This window comes from Festucalex cinctus, chromosome 13 (genome assembly GCF_051991245.1).
Source record: "Festucalex cinctus isolate MCC-2025b chromosome 13, RoL_Fcin_1.0, whole genome shotgun sequence".
Classification (NCBI taxonomy): domain Eukaryota; kingdom Metazoa; phylum Chordata; class Actinopteri; order Syngnathiformes; family Syngnathidae; genus Festucalex; species Festucalex cinctus.
In genome coordinates this window covers 18,385,108-18,404,016 of record NC_135423.1, presented here as the reverse complement: position 1 = coordinate 18,404,016, position 18,909 = coordinate 18,385,108, and the positions used below count along the sequence as shown (strand labels likewise).

Sequence of the window (18,909 nt, the reverse complement as noted above, 5' to 3'; positions counted from 1 at the left end):
AGCTTAAGAACAGATTAATTGCATTTACATTATTTCCTATTGGAAAAAATGTTTTGGAGGTTGAACAATTCGGACCTTGAACACTTCACAGGAACAAATTATGTTCAAACTCAGAGGTACCACTGTATTTAAATATAAGAGCATGTGCACACTAATGCAACTACTTTTATTAGTGTACATTTTTGCACCATTGCAGCAATATCTGGTGTGGTTGTATGTCCTCCAGCATATAGCACTGGTGCTGTTCAGGAGGACTGCGATAGGAGGGCAAGATTGATTCATGGTGCTGTATGGCTTGCAGCCAAGCATTTCTGATCAAGTCAAACGATTGAGCAATTTGCCTGATTGGGGCATGTCCAAGCGGATTTTGTCTGTGATGTGACACATTTTCACAAGTGAAAATGAACTTATTTAGTGAAGCATCCTGCTTCTGTTAAAAAGCCTACTAGTTTTATTTGAATATATTGCAATCATGCCTTATGTAATGAGGGTATTGACTGTCTCAATTGGTGTCCTCAGACGCCCCTTGTTTGTAATGTTTGACAGTGGAGTTATTAACTTAAATATTTAAAAACCCAGGACTGCAAGTAGCTTGTAATATTGCCTGACTCTGGTGTTTTTCTTTTTTATAGTTTGCATGTGTGTACTGGATTGGATTCCTGTGTTTAATCTGTTGTTTGCGTCTGAGGTTACTTGTTTTGTACAGGTGTGTATGTGTCGGTTCGAACAGACATATTGACCTTGGAATAGATACTCAAGGGCGGGTGTTGCTTTCTGAAATGCAATCAAGGAACACAGAGCCAGAGAGGGAGTGTGTGAAAAAAAAGATGGCAAAAAGGGAAAAAGAGGGAATTATTCAGGATGGGGGTAGTGTGGGAAGGAGGGGCTTCTTTGAAACAAGGAAGAGAGAGGAACGGAACATGGAAAAAGCAATAATACCAATGTGTGTGTGTTTGTGAAGGTGTGTGTACGTGTGGTTTACATAAATTGAGTGCTTGGGATAGATAAGAGGGTGTACAGTAACTGCAGACTGGGATTGAGCTGGGGATTCACACACTCATTAATTTTCAGCATTAGCATCTAGCATATGGCTGAAAGATATGCTAGAAGCTTATATGCAAGAAAGTGACTCAGACATTTAGAAATACAGTCCGAAACAACTAAGTTATGTTTCCATATACAGTACATATACATATGACAATGATTTATATTCCTGTATTTTTTTATATATATATATCACCCTATTATATATCCTTGTAACAATACATTAAATAAATGTGTCAGCAAGTTTTACTCTGGAGTCTAGCAGTTCCCAACGCGTAATACAAGTACTAGTACCTAGCGGTATGTTGTCTGTCTCTAATGGTATGCGAAAGAATCACTGAATTAAATGAGAAAACTCTTCATAATGTTACAGTATATTAAACATTTTTGAAAAATATATTTCAGCACATTTATTAAGTACAATTTAGTACCATTTGATACAGAAGATTACCCCCGAAACAATCCAACCATCCATCCATCCATCCATCCATCCTAGTGATGGGATTTTCGGCTCTTTTCGGTGAACCGGTTTTCATTTGGATCGGGTCAGTGAAAAGAGCTGGCTCTCAAACAGCTCTTTAACTTTAGCTTTTCTTTTAAATATTTACGACAAATTTACCATACATTTTGATAAATGACTTGGTGAACTAAATATTGCACTCTACTGACTGCAAATAGCAACAATTATCAACCAAAGAAAATGATTGTTTTCTCATTTTATTGAACAAATTAATAGGCTGCATACAGTAAACAAGAAACAAAATTAAAACTTCAACCAACAACAATCAAAATAACAATCAAATAACCAAAATAGTGAGTAGTAATATAACTGCAACAGCAGCAGCGAACAAAACAAATATTAGCTACTCACCCGGTACAGGATAAAAGACCTTGCTTTATTTTAAATTTGCATAAAAAACAAAAAAAAACAAAAAACCTAAACATATCAACTTGGACGGGCTGATCCGGCTCCATCTCTCATCTGACTTTAACCAATTAAAATGTATCCAAATGTTACTGCGTTTTCGGCTCATCTTGTACAAACCGCGTTTGTGTGTCATCCTTTCCTCTCCTGTTTTCTCCTCCTCCTGTCTCTCTCTGTCTGCGGCTGCGTAGACGAGGCGGAACAATGCGCTCTGCGTGTAGTACCCCCCACCCCCCTCTGAGCATGGCAGCTGAGACACTGCCAAACCTCTCTTCAGACACGTGAAAAAGAGAGAGCGACATAGGTAGAGAGAGAGAGAGCGAGGGAAAATGACGGAGCCTGCTCTCGAGGGAGGGTGCCGGCTCTCATTGTTCACTTCAAAGCTCTTCGTACCGGCTCGTTCATGACCGACACATCACTAATCCATCCATCCATCCATTTTCTTGACCACTTGGTCCTCACAAGGCGGGGTTGCTGGAGCCCATCCCAGCTGGCTTCGGGCAGTAGGCGGGGTACACCCTAAACTGGTTGCCAGCCAATCGCAGGGCACACAGAGACAAACAACCATCCACACACATGAGCACTCCTAGGGACAATTCGGAGTGCCCAATCAACCTGCCATGCATGTCTTTGGAATGTGGGAGGAGACCGGAGCACCTGGAGAAGACCCACGCGGGCACGGGGAGAACATGCAAACTCCACCCAGTAAGGCCGGAGCCTGGACTCGAACCCAAGTCCTCAGAACTGGGAGGCGGACGTGCTAACCAGTCATCCACCGTGCACCCCCCCAAAAAACAATGAAAGATAATTTTCAAGAAATACCTATATATGCCAGTATATAATTTTCCTAAAATTTGCATGAAATTAATGACAATTTTCTATTCCTCTAAATTCTCATTTCTAGATTCTGATCATGAGATAGCCACAAGAGAAACTAGACCTAGTGTTGTGACTATCCAAATCAAATGTAGTCACTGAGATAAGAAGACGGGGCTTCTGTCCGACACGCTGATTTCCAAGATGGAAACTTGAGGCCTTTACTGCAGTTTGTAGGTGTTTATTCTCTCTTCAATACTATACTTTCTTATGTATAATTACTGAAGGTAAAACTTGCAGTGTGGGACAATGTGTTGGTAAAATCTAACATCAATCTAGTATGAATCTAGCGTCAATCTAGCGGTCAACAGCAAATAACAGCACCCTGCCTCCTCTCTTCCTGTACCAACAAGCAAACATTTTCAGGAACACAGGTGACATTGATTAAGCAATCACTCTACCTTTGTGACACACCCACACACACAGCTCCGCCCACGCATACATAAACACACAGACACCACTGACCCCTAATGGCAACTCAGACAACATATCCCTGCCTCTACACCTAGTATTGGCCCGAGACCGACACCTGGTATCGGTCGTCACATATCCCCGCTTACAATAATTTTAAGTATAGTCTTGATGGGAGAAAAAGAAAAAAACACTGCCTCGCTGGTAAATGGAAAAGCAATTTCTTTTAAAGATACTACTTGGAAAAATGTTACAACCTTGGTTTGTTTGAGTCAAAATGTACTGAGACCACATCTGACCCAGTTTTGTTCCATTTCTGTAACCCATACAGCCCTACTTTAATATGCTCATGTTGCCATAGAAACTGGACTTATCAGAATATTTGCTATATTTATTGCTGTTCTATGTGGAACAGAACAATTATGTGTCTTCAATAGGTCACATTTTGATCACATCTTGACAACCTATTCATTCAACTAAGAGTTGTCATTTTTCTTCACTAGTGAATTGAGTCTCAATTATTTCTCTTTGTGCTTGGTCAATTCACCTCATTGGGTTTTATTGATATCACATTTGACACATCACCCAAGTGTGATCCAACAGAAACTGATCGATATCCCCATAAATCAAGTTGTCTGCCTTTTCTCCGCCTCCTGTTTGTTGCTGCTTGTTTGTGCTTATTGGCTTTCATTCAGCCACAAAGGGTGATGGAAATGGAATGCGTTGCATAAAAGATGATACTAATGAATCTAGAGACGCACTGACAGAATCTTGCGTCAATTTTACCCGACACTTTGCCTGTGTAACCTCAGGTTATGGATTAAAAGTGTGCTTTAGTTTCAAGGCATTGTCTGTTTAATAAGTGCTTGGTTTTAATGAGCTTTGGTCGCAGGACTGCATAAATTTTTATCTGTTTTAATAACTCCCACTTAAACTACAATATTTTTTTATATCATTGTTTTTCTTCAGGCAGATTGACACTCATCTTTTACTGTATTAAAGTTGTGGCATGAAGCGAATATGATTGAGCCTGTGTGCCTCGGTGTATATGTAACTCAAGATGTGACGGAGCACGATCTACTGGAGGACGATCACGTGTTAAGTCCATGGCGTGTTGAAGAACTGACAGGGGAGAAAAGGAGATGAGGGCCGAAGAGTGGCGAGAGTAGCATGTTAAAATGGGCGAATAGCAGGCGAGATGTGACAAGAGGACGAGAGTGGTAATTGAGAGGGATGGAGGAAGGAGAGAAGTGGGGAGAGCGCAGGAAGGAAGGATGTCAGTGGAAAGCAGACCCAAAGAATCTGCCTCTCTCTTTTAAAGAGGAGGCAGTCGGCTTTGAGAGGAAGTCACCAAAGTGCAACTCCTTAGGCAGATTATAGATGGGACATTGACAGTTTTGACGATTAAACCCCCCCCCCCAAAAAAAAACAAAAAAACAAAAAAACAAAACAGTTTCTAACAACTAGATAAAGTGAAATTTCTTCAGAAATTGCATGGGAATGCTGAAAGCTGAATGCTAATAAAACATTTCCCAAGTGAGATTTGTTGAGCAGTATCAGAGAGCTGGTAATGATGAGAAGTTTTATGTATGGAAGTGGGTGTGGAAAGTGGGACTTGGAAAAAGTTCAATGTCAGTCCAATTGAAAATGAATGGGGAAAAGTTGATATTTAAAGTTAAATTGTGCAAGTACTGTAAGTTATGTGGAATCAGATTATATATATACCCAAGACAGCGTGAATTTTTGAAGCAAGTTGAAATTTGAACAGTGTAAAACAGGTATTATGCGGGAGTTTTTTGCACATAAAAAAAAAAAAGTGCGGAGAATAAAATGTGCCTTAAATAATAATCCGAACTAGATTAAATGCAGTTTCTGGAGATATTGCGTGGGAATGCTGAAAGCACAATGAGAGATAAAATTATGAAATTCTAATCTCCTGGTTACTGGACAATGTGCTTTACTAACTGTGCCACCGAGCAGTATCAGACACCTGGTAATGATGATAAGTTATACATATATATGGAAGTGGGCATAGAAAGTGATAAAGTTCAATGACTGTCCAATTGAAAATGAATGGGGAAAAGTTTATATTAAATGTTAAATTGTGCAAATACTGTAATGTGGAATCAGCCGATTATATATACCCCGAGAGGCGTGAATTTTTGAAGCCAGTTGAAATTTGAACAGTGTAAATTGGAACTATTATGTGGGAGTTGTTAGGCGGCAAAAAAGTGTGCAGAATAAAAATTACAATAACATATTTGGGAATGCTTATTCCCACAATAACATAAGCATTCCCACAATAAAATCCAAGGAATGAGTAAGAATGAGGCATCATTGGAAAATACAGCCTGTCGCAGGAATGGAGTGCACATATGTAGGCAAACGTTGAAAGCCAGAAAGAATTACCGTACTGGGAGACTTTGTGAAAAAGATGTCTCTCACATAAATCCCTGTTGAGACTTCAGTGAAGTAGGTTACAAGCTTTATCGATTCTGATGACTTAAACTCTGCGCGTGTGTGTGTGTGAGAGAGAGAGAGAATATGTGTGTACGGTAGGATGGTCTGCACCATCTGTCTCCCGCTCTTCTCACTGAGAGACTAATTACAGGAATTTATACTTAGCTCTGACACACTCGTCATTGCCATGGACCCCTGCATGCGCACCCCACAACACACACTCACATGCCATGATCTGCTGCATGTTTGTTTTGTTTTTTTAAACCAGACTTTACCCCCCACTATCTCCAGCCTTGTTGGTTATTCACAATTTCATTAGACCACAGATGATCACATTCTGTTATTGATCCCACACAGTAAGCATAAGAGCTAATCTCTTTGAGTGATGTTCAGACAACCCTGCTGGTGCAGAGATGGATTTCTGATCTTTTCTTCAATGAGTCCATAAAATGGCGCGATGAAAGGGAAAGAGGGAGATTTTAGGCAGGGAAATCCTATCCTAGTCTTTGCCAGTGTGTACAACCTTTCATTTGCATAAATTCCAGGTCACCCACTTTTCTTTGGCAAAGAAACGGGTGCCACAGTGGGGAGACAATTTCATTGACACAAATGCGAGATTAATGAACGGTGCTATGGCAGACGAGTCAAGGAACTGGGTCGGTATGTCTGTCCCATGCCTTGGAGTCAGTTGTTTTCCCTCCTCCTTGTTCAGACCGTTTTTTTTTTTTTGTCTTCACAGGCAACTACGGAGAAAGTGGGATGGAAGCGTTCAAGGACATGGCGGCCAAAGAGGGCATTTGCATCGCTCATTCTGGTAGGATAGCAACAGCAAGACAAATAATATACCACACGTTGCATCGCGCGTGTTTGATGGTTACTCGTGAAAAATGGAAGCTGTAAAGTAGCATAGCTGACAGAATAAGAATGGATACCAAAGAGACTGAAAATGTCACAGGCTGTGCCGGTTTCTGTTGGACATGTTTTGCTTCAGGCAAAATCTGGAGCAATGCCGGAGAGCAGAGCTTCGACCGATTGTTGGAAAGGCTGAGGGCTCACCTGCCCAAGGCCAGGGTGGTGGCGTGCTTCTGCGAGGGCATGACTGTCCGCAATATCCTCATGGCTATGCGGCGCCAAGGACTGGTGGGAGAGTTTCTTCTCGTTGGCAGGTCAGTGACTTGGGTGAATGGATTCTTGGTTGAGATTAATTAAAAAAAAAATGACTATGAATTGATCAGATGTTGACTAACAAAAAGCTACTAAGATGGGTTGGTTATGATTCTTAATTGTCTGCAACACTCACCCACACATATGCAGACAAGCAGCAGATGCTTAGGACACACATGCTGATATTTAGTGTTAAATACTTTTTATTTGTCAGTGGTATTGGATACATGAAAGTATAAGGATTGTGATTTTTATTTTTTTTTTTTTTTACACCTTTTAAAATACATTTAAAGGAAGAGGTGACCATATAAGGCATCAGTGTCCAAACTACGGCCCAGGGGCCATTTGCGGCCCGCCATACATTTTTTTTTGGCGGCCCGCGGCAAATACTAAAAATAATTTTTCAATGCTGTTAAAAAAAAAAAAAAAAAAAAAAAAAAAAAAAAAAAAAAAAAAGTTTCTAGGTACGCAAAGTACACAAATTTCTAGGTACACAAATTTGCAGCTAATAATTCAGTTTCAGAAATAAAAATAGTTTCATCCACTTGCTGCTTAGTGTCAAGATCCAATTTGTAAAAACATCACATTAAATTAATGGTTCTTAAGTGTGGTCAGTTTTCTACCGATTGTTCTTGTTGTGGTTCAGAATGTCAAGTTGGGATTCAGCTACTGCTCAGTGGAGAGGTGTATCTTTTATAGTGGCACACAGGGGTCATTTTTGCCTTGTGACTCTTAGCAGTTTACAATAAGTAACTGTACATTATATCAACAATTTATAATTTCTTCATTGATTTTTAACAAATATTTAATATGAACTAAAAAAAAAAAAAATCTAAGTGGCCCTTGCAGCTTTCTATTTTTCTGTATGTGGCCCTCAGAGGAAAAAGTTTGGACACCCCTGATATAAGGTGTAAGTGTGTATAGTTTGTGATCTTATCTTAGAGCCTTGGAATGATTATAAACTTAGTACTCCAGCATAGAATAAATCTTGTACATTTCTTTGAAAATTGCATCTTATATTCGGTACAACCCAGGATATGTATAATGACAATAAGTAAAGTGTGTTTATAGTTGGCTAATCAGTCTACTACTTGCCATCCCTTCATTCCATTTATCAATTAACTTAACCCCTTCAGACCCATAGATGATTGCAGTGGACATGACATATTTGCGTGTCTAAACCAAAAAAAACAACAACAACAAAAAAAACGCATAATTTGGATGATGTCAACACTTCTGGTTCATTGGATCCTAGCTAACCAATCACAATCGCAAGTTGATTTGCACGATTTTCATGTTAAAAATGTTCTAAGCTTGGTAAGTTTACAACACGTTAGAGCCATATTATCCTGGCGTCCAGTATAACAAATTAATTACATGAGATGATGGCCCAAATTTTTTTCCATTTTGTTCTTTTGTGGGAAATAATGCCCAGCAGAAAAAATGCGGGTCTGAAGGGATTACGTTCATTTTTAAATGCAATATATTCATATATTTGGAGATTATGCCTGCTGCTTACATTATCCTATGATAGAGTTTTTCTTTTGTTTTTGAAGAAAGAGAATACGCTGTGTGTAGAATTTTGCTGCTTTGCCAACATTATCATAAACATTTTTGTTTCCATCTACGCCACCAACAACTTCCTCTGAACAGAGTTGAAGTATTTCCACTATGGGCATTAAAATATCTACAATATAATGTACATCTACTCTTTTCACAGTGATCTACACTCAATAACAAAGACAACGTAACAACATCCTTTTTGTTGTCCTCGCCACCATGATGCTCATTTTTACCATCATGCTCATCCTTATCATCATCATCATCGTCACCATCAACTCCGTCATCGTCACCCTGCTGAGTGAGGTAAAGTCCTGCATGGGCTATTCCATTCTGACATTTGAAAAAACTAATCTCAGATTTCACTTAAGTTATTTTGTAATTCCAAAAGAAGATGTATGGCACTTAAAAAAAAGACAATAACCCTGCTGTTAATATGGAAGACATGATGAATTGATTTTCTAAATTGTGGTTTGGAGCAGGGTAACTCATCCATTACTCATCTGTTTGACTGCAAAATAATTCTGAGTGTGCTCGCTGGAAATTCTGGAATTGGAATTGACATATTTTGGGCCACTCTTGTACATTATTACGCCTACTGCCTTAGTGGCCAAATTGTTTTTGATTAGTACAGTGTTAACTGCATGTCATAATGTGGCTGTAAATTGGAGGTGGTCATGGGTGGATGCTCGGCTCACCGGAGGTCTGTAGAAGGAAATTGTTATTAGCCCAGTTCTGTTGGGCAGACACTCTTTAATGTCGAGATAATTAGATTACCACAAGAGCGCACAGAAGATGATAAAGATAATTATTCACTTACCACTGATCTGATTACACTAAGTGTTTAACACCTCTCGGCATGACTTTGCCCATCTAGAGCTTCCAAAATGACCATTAGGATAAATAAGAAAACTTCTCAAGCAGATCACCAGTAATGATTCAAACAACATGTTTGTCCTAGTTTAGCCTTAGTTTCCTACATGCACGTATTGCAAACCTGTTTTTGTTTTCAATATCTCCTCCTGAATATTAATGCTGGCTATTTCATATTAGCAAACATGAGCTGAGCTTTTCAACTGATATATTTTGATGTTCATATAAAAAAAACAATGCAGTCACAAACGTCATTTCATTTAAACTTTTTCTTTGGCAATGTAAGGTTCACCCCACCTAACACTGTGAGGCACTTCGCAAACATGACATGACGGATGCATTTAACTCTGAAAGCTTTATATTTTGTATCGTCGTGGTTAACCTTAGGACAGGGTATATAATATTTTCCTACTAGGTAGGAAAGAAAAACAGAAAGGAAACAAAAACAGAAAGAAAGACGAAGACAGACTTTAAATTAGACTTATGTAGTAGGAACCCGGCTGTATTGCTTGCTGCTTTAAGATCCTTTGTGGTCTCAGAAGGCAACAAACCGAATAATGAACTACAGAACTTGGGAAAATATCTATAGGTAGCTACATCAGTCCAAGTGTGTTTTACTGTAGATGAAAATCAGTTAAATAGCTTCTTACAGCTGCGGAACGAAACATTTGAAAACATCAAGTTCAGATGATCATTCTACATTTTGTATTTGCTTAGTAACACAGTATAACATATCATATTCCAATACTGCATATTGGATCTCGAAACTCTTCGCATCACTTGCTCGTTAAGACAAATGACACCTGAACCATACTAAATTCAGTGTTGGGAACGTTAATTTATAAAAGTAATTAGTTATAGTTAGATATCCATTACTTTATCAAAAAAAAGTAATTAGTTAGTAATTGAATTACTTTATAATAAAAGTAACTCATTACCAGGAAGAGTAACTATTTTCACTACTTATTTTTTAATATCAATTTTTATTTATTATTGTTATTATTATTATTATTATTATTATTATGATTATTATTATTATTATTATTATTATCATTGTATTTTTTTTTACATAAGAAATTAAAATTATATCCTTTCTATATAGGGTGTTTTTATTGATTTTTGTGAATACTGTATTTATAGACACAAATTTCTCACTCCATAATGACTGATATCATACAGTATATTTCCACCACTGCCACTTACTACAGCTATAAGAATGGAGAAAAAAAAAAAAAAGAAAACTTGATTTGTGGCACATATGTTAACTTGATATGTGTAATTTATGGACAGGCCTAGCACAAACTGTTAAGATAATTGTTGGCGTTGTTAATTACAACACTAGGCAAATTTTTCACATAGCTTTTCTTTAACTGTCATGGTGCTTGTGGAGTCGCAAAGTCCCGTAATGATTCTTGGTGGAACAGAATTGTCAGCGAAATGCTCTTCATGGTGATCGTTTTTCAGCACATCATGTTTTTTTTTCACCAACGAATCCAGAGTTTTTCAATTTGTACATTGATGTTTCTCACCTGTACGTGCTGGTCCAGAAAACCTTTGCAGGAATGTTCGTCTAACAAAATATAAACTGATCAGCTGGGTGGTAATCTTTTCTACAGTTAAAAATGATGGATAAGTACAGTGCAAGTACTACTATGCCTTTTGAACATAATTACCTAAAACATTTTCAACGACCATTTTTATTTATTTTTTTTTAACTCTAGATGACTGTTCATTAAGTGTCGCACAATATTTGTGAAAGAAATGGTCAGCAACCAGTCAATCATGATCTTTTCATTAAAATTTGCACATTATTCTGTAAGAATCTGGCTTTGCTAGCAGCCAATTGTCGAAAAAGACAATAACCTTGCCCTTCCAATGAATGGCAACGTTTTTGTTCACATTAGTGAAAGGGACCGGTGTCCTCCTTATCAGCTGCAGTCCCTCAAAAGGCAATTGGGAGTCAAACTGCACCAGCAGAACATCACAATGAGCGAGAGCTACGCAGCCAAAAGTGCCTTGTGTTAACTGCAAGATGAATAATGAAACAACCGCTCAAAACTCAGCGGCTGATTTTCTTCACCCCTCTCAGGCAACCAAATAAAGAATAAGACAGCAACCAAGGTGTTATTTTGCGTGTTAACCTTTTGGGTAAACAGAAAATTTTGCAAGAGGCGTTTTTTCTAAGGAAGCATTTGCGATTACCGACACTTCATTCAGAGAGGAGAAAACAGTAATTGTCAGTGCAACTTGCGGGAGCAACTTTGAAGGACTGAGTCACTTTTAAACTTAACTGAGTTTTCAGGTCATCATTAGTTTACCATGTATTTTTCAATGATCAAAGCAGTGATGAATTCCTTCTACATTTCTCCTCATAGTCATTTGGATTGATTGACAAAGGAGAGTCTTTGAATCATAAGTCAAATATCAGATTCTCTCCAGTGAACACAGCATGTGTGCATCCTTTCTGCCTGCTGTTTCCATGGAAATATTTCCTTCCGTATTTGAATGCTTTTCACACTGGGGTGGGATGTAGCACATAATTATGGGAATATTTGCAAGCGTGGGCGCATCACAGTACTGTACTGTACACCAATGTACTAATATGATGTGGATTTTGAGCAATTCAGTCTTAAGATACGTTCAGTATTTTCAGAATGGCTGATGAAAGTAAATATTGTTACAGTTGATTTTTTTTTTTTTTTTTTTTTTATTGGAGACCCAAAATTGTTGTTTCTCAGCAACTCAGCTACATTTTTTATCTCCTAGTTGCTTTGTCAGCTCTTGTCTTTGCCTCCTTGTTTTTGTTGTTCGTCCTTATCAGACTGTCCCTTTACCTGACTTTTAATAAACCACTGCTCTATCGCTTTCATTGTTCACAACCCTACTGTATCGCAGACTTTCAAGCATTTTTTTGGGGGGGGGGTTACAGTGTACAGTCACATACGAATTTAGTGTTGCATAACTTCAGTTGAAGTATACTACATTGTGCCACAAAATGCAGGACTGGAATTATATTGTTAATAAATGGAAATTATATGGTTTGTTTAAACATTATGTTAAAATCTACATTTCAATGTTTAATTCTGATTGATGTGTTGTGTTTTAGATTTTACAGTAAACTTCGACTAGGAGTGTCAAACTGCTTGATGCAAACTCACTCTGCTCTTAAATCAATCATATACATTATTTAGAATAGTCATTCATTTGTGAAGTGCTCACAATCATAGATTTAAACTGATTTGTGAACAATATTTGAGAGAAATGGTGATGTTGTGTATGTGGAAGAAGTTTTTTTTTTTTTAGTTCATGTCATCAAAAATGGGAGCAAAAATAAAAGTGGTGCATTTACAATTTTGTTGAGTATATATCTCATGTTACTCCTGAACAATTGCTTGTGTAAGAGAAGTTAGACAAAGCCTCGCAGTGATTGTACTTCCCACACTACCTTGTGCAAAACAGCACGTCAAAATTGTGTGAAAGTCCTTCAAATGTATATACTAAAACACACTGACACACAAAGGTATTGATATACATACATGGGAATTGCACTTATCCAAAAGCTGCTAGCCTCTGATAGTTTTGCTTGCCTCATAACGAGTACTGTTGCATGCATCTTAACCAACAATTGATATTAGCACTCATTTCTTTTCTGAAGTGTTTATAATTAAAGGCAGGGGTATGAATATATGATGGTTGTTGAATTTATTTTTCATCAAGTGTCTGGGTAGTGAGTGAAGGATCTCCTTGTGGTGCCGTATCAGGTTGGAAGATCAATACAATGTCTGTGTCTCAGGACTACCTGAAGCAAATCCACCAGGCAGGCACACACAATTAAAAAAACTACAAACTGTCCATCGGTGTGATTGTGAACTTTTGTGCTTCCCCGTGTCAGCACTTGCGATTGACAATCGGAATTTAATCTGGTGAGACGGGATAGCTGGGATTATCATTATAACGCGTTTGGCTGCTTTCTTGTAAAGTGTCAAGATGTGTTCCTGTGAATTTGAAAGAGGAAGTAATTCATGCGATAAAACTTCTGAAATCTTTGGTTTCAAGTGTCAAACACATATCAAAAGATATTGTCAGCAGCTCTGTCTTGTCATAGCACAACTTCAGTCTACCTTGACTTCGAGATTAAGTTGTCAGTTTGGGTGAAGTCGCACATCAAAAACAACTGAACCAAATATGAAAGAATTCTTATTGCCCACAGGGCTTTCTTTTTTGTTCCCATTCTGTCCATGTGTCCTCCTTTTTCTCCCCCTGCTACTCTCTTTTTGACATTTTACCTTCCTCAACTCTCTCCACAAGTACCTTTCACTGTTTCCTCTCTTCAAGTTTAACCAGAGTACTGTCTGATAGAGAACTCTTCTTTTTTTCTGTCCAAAATCAGTAACCACATCCGCTTCATCTAACTCATTGCTGTCCAGATACAATACAGATGAATGCTGATCAGGATTTATTCATAATCCAAATAATCAATACAGGGAAAATGACCAACCAACTCAATCGTGTACAACTTTTACCTCCTAGGAGACTGTTTGGAATGCACAAGGGTCAAATTGGTAGAGTTGTGGTTTGCATAACTGACTTCCACACAGCTGGTACAAGCTCAATTCAGAGTTAATGTCTCACTCATAATGTCCCTGCGATCAGTCAGTCCAATGTGTAGTCTGCCTTTTGCTGAGCTTGACTCTTTGTCTCCCAGTGAGTCTACCTAAACAAGACAACATAGAAAATGCATGCATCCAAATATCAGTTTCGCTTAATGTGTTATATGTGGATTAATATAGAAAAAGACAGGACACAAATATTCTCTTTCCTCTGTTGGATCTTAGTAGTTACTCGATTGAATTACTTCCTGTCTTCCTTTTATCTCATATCTTGTAATTACCTTTTCTTTTTGTGCTCACCTCATTCATCAGACATTTGAAAGGCTACCGAACAAAGTGTCCGGCATGGTAATGCCGTTCCTGAATAAGAAATTAATTGACCCCTAATTTAGCCCAGACACTGAACTCGGAAAAAGGTAATTACATGAAATACGAACTGTGATGCCCCCGAGAAAGAGCTGACCTTGTACGATGGGAAATAAGAGCATACAAGATGGTTACCACATTTGAAAAATATTGTTCGTCGGCTGTGTTAATTGCATAGAAATAGTTGATCTACACAAAAACCTTTTCACCATTAAAAAAAAAAAAATCCTTCTGTATTAGAGCTTCACTTCACTGCATAATGGTGCGATTTAGTGTGGGATGTATTGTATGTGCAGCCTTGGAAATCCTCTATCAGTTGCAAATTGCAATCATCGGAAATGAAAGCAACACAAGACAAAGGTGGGGAAAAAACAAAGCTTTTGAAAAGTTTAATACAAAAAGAGTAACCAGACTGGTCTGCCATGTGTGGGAAACAGTTGGCAGACCACTTCTTTAAAAAAAATAAATAAATAAAAAATAAAAATCTTCATCATCTTCTGCCTCGTGTTTGCTTCTTTCCTCATTCTGATTTTAAATGCTAAATGAGAATTTGGACCATGTTTGCTTCCTTGCAAAGTAGTTCAACCCTCAAACACTTCAAGGCTTTTTGATCTTTTTTCAAAAGTCGGGTTCTGTGAACATTTTAGGCAACAGTATTAAAGGTACCGGTAATTTCAAGATTCCTGTTATCTTTACTAAAGATAATGTAGGTGTTCTTGGGCAAAAAAGTTCAATAAAACAGAACGTTTACTTTTTGTCTTTTCTAAGGTTGACATAATCTACTGTACCTGATGTTTTGTACATTGCATTAGTTGATATCACTTCGATGTAGCCAACAGTTTGGCAAAGTTTAAATGAAAAAGTGACACATCTGGATGTTTATCGACAAAGTGAAGTGAGCAAACTGACACCCCGTCACCCACTAATCTCACCCTTTTTTCCCTTCTTTCTTTTTCTTGCTCTCTCCTGGTGAGCTCAGTGATACAGTATGTGTGCCGCATCACAGCCCCCGCACAGCTTGTTACTATAGCAACCACCGAGACGGAAAGCAAGAAAATAGAGTGTGAGGGAGAATGTTAGAAAAAGATTGATAGATTCGGATGTTTACTTGTGTCCAATTGCAATTAAAGCTCTTCACCACCAAACCTTTTTTGACTTTTTTTTTTTTAAAGCTCCATTTCTACCCTTACCTAATTTTGACTTTAATTTAAAAAAGAAATGTAACTGCACAAACCTAATGGACCCAGTTTGTCCCAAACTTGCAGCGCAGAGAAGAACAAGTTGTAGTCAAGACTGATGGGGCAAAGATGAAGGTTCTGGTTCTGTTTGTGGGATGTGCTACCACTGAGATGTGGGGGATAGCAATTAAAGTTCAGAAAAACACACAGCTAATTTACTGTAGCGTTGTCAGGTTCTCTCTTGGACTCACACACGCATGTGAGCATTCATACATATGTGCGATTGTGCGTGATAAAATGGATATACCGTGATAATCCCTGCTGTGAGTTTTATGTGTGCGTGTGTGTGCGCAGCTCCAACGTCTATAATTATTGGCAGTGTGTAAAGCGGGCAGTGTCTCTGACTGCTTCATCTAAGGCAGCCGCTGGTCTATCATTAGCCTGCACAAGATTGTCCATTAAGGGCTTGTGCTTGCATGCATTCAGATAAAGGTTTGTGGGCTTTGTGTTGATACACAATAGCAGTGGGAAAAATTTATTTTTAGATGCAGTTGTTAAGATTTTGTATCTTCACGCATTGTGAAGCTTTGTTGCCATGTAATGTTATTATGTTTATTGGTGTATTGAGCATATAAACATAAAAACATTACAAGTATAAAATACAAGTTGAAGTAAAACTGAAAATTTAAAGGAAGAAAGAAAAGAGTTTGTCAATAATATAATTTATATGTTCAAAAGGAGTAGGAAGAAGTACAAGAATTTATCTAGTCCTAGTCCGTAATACTTCTATCATGTTAATATTGTCATGACCGTGTTTTGCCAGTGTGTTATTTGGGACCAGGGTTATGTTCGGGTCATGACCGTACGGTCAAGTGTCTGTTTTGAACTGATGGAACAGCATCTAGTTTCAACTGGTAATACACTATATGATGTCAGAATGCAAAGGTTATATTTGGGTCATGCAAGGGTTATGTTTGGGTCATGATCGTGTGGTCAAGTGTCAGTTTTGAGTTGAGGTCAAGTGTCTGTTTTGAACTGATGTAACAGCATCTAGTTTCAACTGGTAATACACTATGAGATGTCATAAGCTATGTGATGTCAAGAATCTTTAATCTCTTTATCGAGTCAACAGCCAATCAGATAATTCCATGTCAGTCCTGTTACCCACATGTCTAGCCACAACCAATCAGATTGATTCACTGTCTATATGTTGTTTAAGAAGTGTATGTTTTTGTTGGATTATTACCACTGTTCCTCTGTGCAATTCTCGTTGTTTCTCATCTAGTCAAGTTTGTTCCACGCCTCTCGATATGAATAAATAGTTAAAATCTTATTTGTGTCTGCACTATGGGATCCAACCTCAGAACATAACAAATATACTAAGTTGTTCTTATTTAATAACATATACATAAAATTAAACAACAGAACATAAACAAAACATGCTTATCTTAAGTGCACAGATAATATTGGTAGGAGTTGTAAGCCTTTATCCATTACATATTGCATTACACATTGCAAAGAAGAGAGAGAAAGAAAGTAAAATCCTACATATACAATAAATATATGTCCAATAATACGCAGAACACAACAGAGCACTCAAGAGAATGTTATTCAAGTTGTAGTACACAGCTCACAGCAAAACACCTCGACATGTAAAAACTTGTAAGAATACGGCATGCGGAAATATTTATCAAAAATAAGACCAGTAAATAACCGTCTTGTTGAAACGTAATGGTGAGTGATATTTTTAATCATTTGTTTTTTTTCTTTGCTGGTCCTTGAAAATATATCTTCACATGAAAACCCTTTTTGGAATATGGCATATCTAGTTAAATGGTGAGTGATATTTTTATTTTTTTCAGGTGAAAATGGTCAATGTCTCTAAAAACCTTGGGGACTACTGTCTTCAGACAAATGGGAAAAAAAACAACAACAAAAAAAACTTGTGCACATTACACAAATTCCATGAATAATTTTCACCTGTAAAAATTATGCCCCCACCCACATACCAACCTCCCAAAGCACCCTTAAGAAGCAATTCTTACTCAGTATAACACTGATTTGTTGATATCATTCATTATCAGAGTAGAAAATATAAATGAAGATACTAGACTTACCAATAAGTGTAAATGCTGCTGAATTTGAGTTACAAACTATGGTCTTTCCCAGACCTATGATCAAGATCATTCACATTCAAAGTATTTTTCAAATTATGGTTTCCCAAAGTGTTTTTTACTTTTACTTTGTGAAGTACAAAGTTACCTTCTGTCTGAAATACTTTTTACAGTAACTAAAGCAGCTCAGTGCTGCCGCTATATGGTGATAAATAATAACATTGTGTACTTACTTGTGTTATGTGGCCGTGGGCCACAAATCTTTGCTGAAATAAGCAGAGATGTGAATTCAGGTTGTTACTGGATAAACACTGTTACACGCACTTATGACTCAATGGACTACGTCCCCTTGAACCTGAACCTGAGAATGGAGCAAAGACAGAGTTGTCCGTAAATGAACAATGCACTCCTGTACCATTGGGAATGTGAGTATTTTATCATTGAGAAAAGGTTCCATTACAGATCTGTATTTGTTCATCCCTTGATTCAAATTGAGCGAATTGACTTCTCCAAATAGTTCCTTTACTTATCCTGTATTTCAATTCACCTTCAGTCAAGTCCCAGACAAGAAACAATCCTTTTGAAAGTCAAGTACATGATTTGGAGTTTGAGCAGACGGCGGTCCCTCAGTGAAACACGACAGATTGTAAGCGAAGGGACGTGAATAGCCGGGAAGCGTTTGGCAAGCAGAAATGAGAAGATAAGTAACCGAGGGAGCCAAAGGGCACTCTGGTGATGAAGATTAAGGAGTGTCTCCGAAAGAGATCAGTGTTATACTGCTGTTATATTACCTCACTTAATACAATATCTGCCGGGCCAAATTTCAAAATGACACCTCCCTCATGTGTGAAGAAGAAGAAGAAGAAGAAAAAAAAAGTCGTCTGTCAAGAGTATTCTATCTAGAGCACAGGTATGAAACTCAAAGCCTGCGGGGGCAGATCTTAGCCAACTACATCATTTCAAACAATGTCATTTCTCCTGTAAAGCAATTTGTGGAGAAACATCATCACACTGATGTGACCGCCATGTCTGTACGCAGTCATTTTGTTTTAGTTCACTTCCCATAAAGTATTCCAATTGGAATTGAAATGATCTCACTTCAAAAAATATTAGGAACAACAATATGATGCAATACAGTTCTACATATTGCTAGTACAAAAACGCTAATGAACGTTGAGTTAATCGCTCTCTGACAGCGTCAACAAAACTGGACATGTTTGATACATCTTCATCCCTCGACCCATTTTCTAAACTGCTTCATGAGTTCACGGGGGAGCTGGAGCCCATCTCTGCTGACATTGGTGGGGGGAACTACTTACATCGTCTGG

At 37.9% G+C, this 18,909-nt stretch overlaps 1 protein-coding gene and 1 long non-coding RNA gene across 3 annotated transcripts in view; one reads left to right on the top strand and one right to left on the bottom strand.

The window, feature by feature from the left end:
* LOC144032874 (uncharacterized) overlaps window positions 1-18,909 on the bottom strand; it is a 53,354-nt gene that overhangs the window by 3,211 nt on the left and 31,234 nt on the right. The gene's annotated exons all lie outside the window — the stretch shown is intronic.
* Window positions 1-18,909, top strand: part of grm5b (glutamate receptor, metabotropic 5b) — a 55,592-nt gene that overhangs the window by 11,321 nt on the left and 25,362 nt on the right. For both annotated transcript variants that reach the window (XM_077540358.1, XM_077540359.1), the window contains exons 5-6: window positions 6,456-6,530; window positions 6,708-6,882. In XM_077540358.1, the coding sequence (XP_077396484.1) occupies window positions 6,456-6,530; window positions 6,708-6,882 (250 nt within the window). The remainder of the gene's footprint in view (window positions 1-6,455; window positions 6,531-6,707; window positions 6,883-18,909) is intronic.